This window comes from Ursus arctos, unplaced genomic scaffold (genome assembly GCF_023065955.2).
Source record: "Ursus arctos isolate Adak ecotype North America unplaced genomic scaffold, UrsArc2.0 scaffold_16, whole genome shotgun sequence".
Lineage (NCBI taxonomy): Eukaryota > Metazoa > Chordata > Mammalia > Carnivora > Ursidae > Ursus > Ursus arctos.
Window position 1 is genome coordinate 1,760,128 of NW_026622830.1, and position 8,344 is coordinate 1,768,471.

At 54.7% G+C, this 8,344-nt stretch overlaps 1 protein-coding gene across 1 annotated transcript; it reads left to right on the top strand.

Moving 5' to 3' along the window:
- Positions 1–326: 326 nt before the first annotated feature.
- On the top strand, positions 327–5,990 carry PSMA7 (proteasome 20S subunit alpha 7). The gene is made up of 7 exons (XM_026503843.3): positions 327–522; positions 2,486–2,612; positions 3,161–3,285; positions 3,952–4,074; positions 4,563–4,682; positions 5,357–5,419; positions 5,774–5,990. The coding sequence occupies exons 1-7, from the start codon at positions 427–429 to the stop codon at positions 5,864–5,866; spliced, it is 747 nt and encodes a 248-aa protein (XP_026359628.1). The 5' UTR covers positions 327–426; the 3' UTR covers positions 5,867–5,990.
- The last annotated feature ends 2,354 nt before the right edge of the window (positions 5,991–8,344 follow it).

Sequence of the window (8,344 nt, forward strand, 5' to 3'; positions counted from 1 at the left end):
GGGGAGGGGGGGCTGGGGGGCGGGGCGGCGGGCGCGGGGAGAGCCGCGCCGTGGGCTCGCCCGCCCGCCCCGCCGCCCCCCTGCGCCGCCCCCGGGCCCGCCGCGCCACCGCCTCCCACGCCGCCCGCCCCCGCCGCCGAGTCCCAGGCGGCACCCCCCGGGCGGCCTCTGCGCACCCCGCGTTCGGGCCCCCGCCGCCGCGCCGCACCCCCCCGCGCCCGGCCGCCGGTGGTTCGGCCCGGCCCCGCCCCGGCGCGCGCGCGACCACCGACGCCGCCGACGCCGCCGTGCGCCGGCCGCGCAGTGCGCGGGGGCGGGGCCGGGCGGGGGCGCGCGCGCGCGGGCGCAAAGACGTCGTGAGTCGCGGGCTGAGCGGTCGTGAGTGTGCGCTTTTCTCCGGCCCCGCCGCCCCTCCGCGCCGCCGGCATGAGCTACGACCGCGCCATCACCGTCTTCTCGCCCGACGGCCACCTCTTCCAAGTGGAGTACGCGCAGGAGGCCGTGAAGAAGGGCTCGACCGCGGTGAGCGGCGGCCGGCGGGGCCTGGCGCCCGGGCCAGGCGTGGGGGTGGCGGACGCGGGGCGGGGGAGAGCCCGGGGACGGCCGTGCCGACGGCCCCCTTTGTCGCAGCGGTGCGTTCGGCTCGGGGGGCCTTGTGGGGTGGGCACGGCGGCGTTCGTAGGACCCGGGAGCCGGTGGTGTTGCTGCAGGAAACGGGAGGGGGAGCGTTTGTGAGCCGCGGGTGCTGGGGCGGCGGGAGGCTGGCGCTGCCCGCCGGGGCGGTTGCGGTGGACGTGTGCTGCCCAGCGGCTTCAGGGTGCGTGCTGAGCTGCGGAGTACGGTGGTTTTTTCCCTCGGTAGTTAAGAGTGTGTGAGCGGCCTAGGGGACGGCCATTTTGGCGGGTCACCCCTGCACGGCTCTGGGCCCTGCCCATACACCTTGGGCGGCAGAGAGGCTCGGGTGTTGGGCACCGAGCAGCAGGGCGGGCTCGTGGAGGGCTCAGTGAGTCTTTTAAGTATGTGAGCAACTTAGGGGAACCGCATCCCGGAGGTTCCCTCTTAGGGACTTCCCCACTAGGGAAAGGACTGCCCTCAAGGTCCGGGTGGGCTTCTCGAACAGAGGGAAGCAGGTTCTGTGTCGACGGTGCCGCTCCCTCCTGGGTCTGGCTGCTGTGCCACAGGGAGCCCTCCCCCGTGTTGGGCATGTGTTGATGCATTTTCCTGTTGGCATCTGAGCACAAACTTGCCATCTTGACCACTATTTGAAATTTAAATTTGGGATGTCTTTGAGACACCTGTTGGTTTGCTTATTGGTCAAACTGTGTGATGGTTTTTGTTGGTTGGTTGATTTACCACCTGCTGTCTCAGAGACTTGAGCCAGAACAGATTGAAAGTATACACAACTCTGAATTGTAGTGTTTTCATTTTCTGAATCTCTTCTGAAATTAAGGTTCAAAATCCATCTTGTGACCTATCTTAAGTTAAAGAGTACTGGAAGGGAGCTGCTTGGGACACTCCCCCATCTCCTAGTACTCCCTCAGGCCAGCCAGGGTGGCTGGCTTTGCTTAATCCTCCCAGCAACTCTGGGCCTGGTCTCCCCCCACCACAACCCCCAGGGAACTTGGAAGATCATTTAAGATAGGAGAACGGACCTCAGAGTCAGAAACACTGCAGACCAGTACTTCTCAACTGCGGGGCGGGGGGGGGGGGGGTTGCATTTTGCACACCAGGGGGCATTTGGCAATGGGTGGTGACATTTTTCTTTGCCCAGGATTGTGAAGTGCTAGTGGCTGACCTCTAGGGGTAGAGGTGGGCGGGGCAGCCCCACCTCAAAAGAATCTGCGAGCCCCAAAGCCTATACTACCCTGGCTGAGAAATCTGCTCTAAGCTAAGTCTTGTTGCTTTTATCCAAGTGTTGTCCCATTCGTATCTGCTTCTGCCCTGACAGGGGCCAGTTAGCTGGCCACTGGGGATTTTTCTATGTTTTTAATACATTCCTCTCTCCTGTATAGTATCTGCTACACACAGAGAGCAGTTGACTTCCCAGAAGAGTTATTACAGTTGTCTTTCCACCCTACAGCAAATCAGGCCTTCCCCACAGTCGTGCACATCAGCATGTCATAGTGTAGGAGGGAGTGGGGTGCGTTTTCATTTAATTTCACAACTACAAACACACTGCTTTCAGAGCAGCTGACTTGAATGTCAGGGTTTCAGGCTTAAAAGCCTCGTATCTGACTCTTTGATAGGATAGTTACTTACCGTATTGTAATGGAAACCATGTATCAGTATGTTCAAGGCACAGGACTGGGCACCCCAGGCATGACACCTGGGCTAGCTCTGCCAGAAACAGATCAGCATCTAGTGATCTGCAGGTGTAATGACCAGCCCCAGGTGGTTTGCAAGACCACAGTACCATCTGCTTAGTGCTCTGTGCCTGCTGGGAGAACCTCTTGTCACTTAAGTACTGTGTTGATTTTAATTGAAGGTTGGCGTGCGGGGAAAGGACATTGTCGTTCTGGGCGTGGAGAAGAAGTCAGTAGCCAAACTTCAGGATGAGAGGACTGTACGCAAGATCTGTGCACTGGATGACAACGTCTGCATGGCGTTCGCAGGTGAGTCTCGGGCCAGTGCCCCGTTTCTCAGCGGTCAGTAAAGATCAGCCCGTTGGAGGCTATCTTGGCGGGTTTGCTCTTGAAAGATATGTAAGTTGGTAAACTAAAAATCGTTTAAAAACAGTAGATTTGGATTTGGGCAGGGAGGCTTTACTTTCTCTCTTGGGGGCTTTCTGGAACAAGACCTGTGCTGTTGCCAGTGCGTGATGGGATCGTAGTTACAGTCTCAAGATAGGTCCGGCTTTCCACGGCTACGGCACCCTGCTGCGGGGGTGTGCAGGGCGCCCTCGCTGTTCACGTATCTTCCCGTACTCCTCCCTGCAGGTCCACTGTGGGAAGATCCCAGTTCACCTGAGCTAAACTAGGATTGACTTGCTTTGAGCCGCTCACAGAGGCTGGTCATTCCACTGTCAATCACCCAGACGACCTCAGAGCTGGGCGTCAGAGGAATGGTTTGAATACAGCTTCTATCTGGTCACGTGACCCGGGCCACCCCCAGTTGGAGCAGATGAGGCATGGCTCAGGCGGTGTCCTCTCTGCTTTTGCAGGGCTCACCGCTGATGCGAGGATAGTCATCAACAGGGCCCGGGTGGAGTGCCAGAGCCACCGGCTGACCGTGGAGGACCCAGTCACCGTGGAGTACATCACCCGCTACATCGCCAGTCTGAAGCAGGTGGGGGCCCCCTGCCTGTGGCTCGGCTCCGATCACAGAGCAGTCACTGCTGTGTCACACACAGCGTCCTGCCACAGTAGTTTGTGTTACTGCGTGTAGATGTTTGTACGTGTCACTTGAGGGGAAATTGGAACACTGCACTGACTTCATGCAGAGGCCTGCTCTTGGTTCGTACAGTGTAACTTCCTACAGCTTATCCACTTTGGTGGCATTGTTGTCATGTACTGTCGTGGGACAGTCCAAATTCATGTTTCTGGAGGGAAATGGTAGTTTGTGTCTTGACGTCCTGAGTGACTGGGTTACCCAGCGCTTGGATGGTGCTGAAAGCCACCCCCACCCTACGGTGAAACGCTAGTCATTTTAAAACCAATTGTGTAGCCAGAAGTGTGTTGTCAGGAGTAGTTCCAGTGGCCTCGGTTGTGCTCTGTGACGTGGTTCTGGTGATAAGTCTAGCTTTCACGTCTTTCTGAGTAAGAACGCACAGGGGGAAGGAAGACTGTGGAGTGCTCTGGCCTCAGCTCACTCGTCTCCTGCACTGTAGATAACCAGAGAGTGTCTCCATCCCCTCAGCGAAAGCACAGCCACTCCGAACACTGTGTGTGTTCCTCGGGTGGGTTCCGGGCCTTTCATGCTAAGACGGCATTAACGTGTGCCTTATCCCCCCAGCGCTATACGCAAAGCAACGGGCGCAGGCCGTTTGGCATCTCCGCCCTCATTGTGGGTTTCGACTTTGATGGCACCCCCAGACTCTATCAGACTGATCCCTCGGGGACCTACCACGCCTGGAAGGTGAGTCCCTGACCAGACAGAGGGTCTTCGGGTGGTTTTGCCAGTAAAGGAGGTGGCAGAGGACACTGGAAGGTACTGGGCTTCCTGGTGGTTCCAGGTGGCCTTGTCCTCCCAGTGCCTGTGCACACGAACACGCTACCTATCTGTTCCACGATATTTCTGCTGATATGGGAGTAAAGAAGTCATGAAATTTGTTGTTTGAGACGAAGTCCAAGGATAGCGAGGGGTGGGGATACATGGCATAAAGTAAAATTTCCCAGGTGTTTCCAGTGATGAAAAAGAATTCCACTCTTGGTAAGGATCAGCACCAATTCCAAAAAGCCCTTCGGGAAAGGAGGTCATGAGGGCAGGGCCTGGGGTCCAGGCCCCCCTGCTCCAAGGCGCTCTCTCACTGTGACACATGGCTGGCCTCGGCAGCTGTGGCCATGTTCTTGGGCTGGCTCTGGATTGTCTTGCCTTGTACCATATAAAACACATTTCTGTTTCAGGCCAATGCAATAGGCCGGGGCGCCAAGTCAGTGCGTGAATTTCTAGAGAAGAATTACACCGATGAAGCCATTGAGACGGACGACCTGACCATTAAGCTGGTTATCAAGGCCCTCCTGGAAGTGCGTTTGCATTTAAACCTGGTGTTTGGGCTGGGCAAAACGGACAGCACAGCACGGGAGTGGGCCGCTGGTGTACAGGCAGCAGGAAGGGAGGCATCGAAAGCTTTGGTGGTAACGCTGGGCCCTTGAGGGCTTGCGCGGGCCCGGCACAGCCCCGGTGCTCCGGCAGCAGCTCTGCCCAGCCAGAGCAATCAAGGACCAAGTCTGAGAACTCGCCTGAGCGCACACAGATAAGGATAAGCAGAGGCAGTACAGGAACCACCAGGTGTGGCCTCTGCCACTCAGAGCCCTCCCTCAGCCTTGACAAGGCTCCTGCTGCTGCTAAGGTTGGGGAATTAGAACTGGGGATAGTGGCTGGGAGTCATGAGACCTTGGGCTGCGTCAGCACTCTCTGCTGGCAGGTAAAGCCAAAGAGGCAGAGGGGGAGTGGGAAGGCCAGGCTGGGGTCCAGCTGTTGGGGCTTAGTGGTGGGGAGGGCCGTGAGCATAGCTGCTCTATAGAGGGGGCTGTGGGAGGCAGGAAGGGGATTGCCCTGCGGTTAGGACAAAAGCTTTGGGAGCTGGGGCTGCAGGGTGTCCCGCCCTCTCTCCCCTTAAGGGGCAGTATTTGAGGCATTTGCTAGAGCTGTGTGGCCTGGAGGGAGAGGTGCCTGACGTTATTCTCTTCTTTCCAAGGTGGTTCAGTCTGGTGGCAAAAACATTGAACTGGCGGTCATGAGGCGAGATCAACCCCTCAAGGTATTCACGAAGTTTATTTGCTGTCTTTCACTCTGGAACATTCCCAGTGGGGGAGGGATTCTTGTCCTGCTGCTTGAGTGCTAGGAGAGAGGTTCTCCCAGGGCCCCCCACAAATGATGTTCTCTTGGCACACTGACAAGCTGTCAGCAGCCGGGCAGATTTGCTTCTGCTTTTCAGCTGCCTACAGGCAGGCGCCGACAGTTCCTGCATCAGGCGCACACAGCCTGTTTTCCTGTAGAAGCAGCCGTACAGTGCAGTTTGGCCGGAGCCCAAGAGTTCCCTCCCCAAAGGCGGCACTGGCGTGCCAGGGCACCTTGTGTGGCTTGAGGGCTAACCATAAGCTTTCTTCGGTAGATTTTAAATCCTGAAGAAATTGAAAAATATGTTGCTGAGATTGAAAAAGAAAAAGAAGAAAATGAAAAGAAGAAACAAAAGAAAGCATCATGATGATGAAATCTTGTAGTGATTTTTAAATTCAAATCATGGGTATTTCTCAAAATGACGTATAGGCACTTCCATTCCATTCATCTACTGTCCACTTGTCCCGCAATAAATTTGTTTGTTAACCTTTTCTTAAGAGCGTCTGTGTCTCAGTGCAATTACGACAGCTCGCTAGAGAGTGCAGTCTTCCCCTCGTTTTGGGTCTCCGAGTGCTGTCCTCAGTGGGAGCTCTCCTTCATGTTCCTTGTCAGCAGGCTCTAAGACGACAGGCCACTGGTGGTGGGCAGGGAGTGTCCGCCTTTTTGGTTTGTGAGTCCGAGCAGCTCTAGAAGGGCATGCAGAGTGTGATGGCTGCTGTAGACAGAGGTGTGTGGCACTCCACACGGACACAGAAAACTCCCAAGTTTCCCTCCTTCAGAGGTTCTAACCAGACTGTCCTTGTTGCTTCTTACCTTCACTCAAGTTCCTAATTCACACAGAACATCAAGGACACAAGCACAAATAGTACTCAGTTTAAGTGTCTGAATTCAGAATTTTCCAGAGCAGCAGCTGTGTTCAGAACAAGTCCTGTATTTCTGGTTTGAAGTAGATCAAGCCTTAACATTGCTGTCTTCTCCCCCAAGATTCCTAGTGCTGACAGTCCCCTGCTCTCTCTCCCTCTAGCCAGTGACCGCCCTGCTTTCAGCCTCAGTCCTGGTCCTCAGCGGGGTCTCCACAGGAGACCCTAACCCCCCTTCATCTGCAGCTCTGCTGCTTTGTAGGAGGCTCTGCTACCGGGCCTGCTGACAGAATCCCCTTCTGTCTCCCTGCGCCCCGAGGACATGGCACACAGGAGTCTTTCGTGTCCTTGGGCTGGTTGCCCCTTCCAGCCATGGTGTTAGGACTCCAAGGCTCCGCTTTCCACAGTCTACAGCTTCTCTTGCTGAGTTCTCACTGAATGGCACATACACATTCTATCTTCTAAAAAGGAATAAAAAGGCCCAGGTAGGTTTTAAACTCAGCATAAAATATATAATTGTCAAAATATCAGTTTAAGATTTTAATAGTAAAATTAGTCATAGTGGTAAACTGACTTGACTCTATTTAGGTTCATGAACAGAAACACCTGTCTGGTGCAAGTGCTGAGTCACCTACTTGGTTTAGAATTAGCGCCCTGGCTACCTGCATCTAGCATGTACGCTACGGAGGATTTTAACTTCTTCTTGGCCGAGGGTGTTCCTTATCTGTGTCCACCCCTGCAAGGGAAGGTTGCCAAGAATTTGTTGAAATTTTGAAAGTGACAATGGGGCCCTGACATTGCAGGATGACTCCCTGGGCCCGACGGAACCCTGGGCAGGCACGGAGGGAGATGCGACACGGTGGGCGGGATGGGCCTTGGTCCTCTGACAACTGCTTTCAGGGTTAGCCAGAAACCCATGACAGTGAAATGGGCTGCTTTTATGCACAGTGCTGGGGTCCAGCCCTGTAACGGGCCCTAAGGCACCAAAGACACGCCCGCCCTGGGGAGCTTGGAGGCTGTGGTAAAGCAACAGAAGGACCGCTTCTGAAGCAGGTTTATCTGTGAACTGAATTTTTAAAACTAAATTTGTGTCCCAAGTGTTTGGAAAGCAGAGCCACTCATTCCAGGAAGGTGGCCCACTGTAAAGTTGGGCTGACTCACGCCCTTTCTCCAGACCAGCCAGGTCAGTCTCACTCAAAAGCAGATGTCCCCCAAGAGCCTACTAGCTTGAGGCTTGAACAACTCCTGCCTCAGGACAGGCACGTCAGACACGATGTGACTCAGGCAGCAGAATCAACAGAACTATTTACTTTCAGAGTAGAGAAGAAAAAAGTTTTAAAGGTTTGCATGTTTATTTATAATTACAATTTACATTACTCCAACAGAGCAGCCCATTGCTATGTTCTAATTCTTAGCCATTAAATCCTACAAAAATAAACCCAAGCTTTTACAGTAACTGAATCAATACAGAACTAAAACCTTTATAGCTATTTAAAGGGGTTTAGTTACCAAGGTGCTTATGTTCAACACAATGCCCTCTCCAGCAGAAGGGCGCATGCTTACACTAAAGGTCTGACCCATTTACTCATGCAACAAATTTATATTCCCCACCCACCCTCCACCCACTGTAAAACAAAAACACAACTATTTACAATTGAGAAGAAGTATGTTCTCGGTCAACCGACCTTGCAAAAAAGACTGGCTCATTTCCAAGTGGATGAGACACTGAACATTGGCCAGAATCCAACACTGACTGGCCTGGGTCTGGCGATAGCAGGGGCAGGGCAGGAAGGATAGGGACCCCACAGTGGGGCTTGCCCTGGGCTTTGGCCCCCAACCCCGATTCCTATGGAAGCCAGGCTCCGAGCGACAGTTCCTAGCTCATGTTCAGGACCCCTTCCTAAGCCTCCAGGATTCCCCTTCTTCCCCCCACCCCCCCAACCCACCAGCCCTCAACCTTGACATCGCCACTTTGGATGTAAGGG

What these genes read in the sequence shown, in the direction of transcription:
- PSMA7 (XM_026503843.3), top strand. Translation starts at nt 427, where the DNA reads ATGAGCTACGACCGCGCCATCACCGTCTTCTCGCCCGACGGCCACCTC. An exon ending in TGAAGAAGGGCTCGACCGCG is followed by an intron (nt 523 to 2,485) that starts GTGAGCGGCGGC and finishes TTTTAATTGAAG; the next exon opens with GTTGGCGTGCGGGGAAAGGA. An exon ending in GGCGAGATCAACCCCTCAAG is followed by an intron (nt 5,420 to 5,773) that starts GTATTCACGAAG and finishes TTTCTTCGGTAG; the next exon opens with ATTTTAAATCCTGAAGAAAT.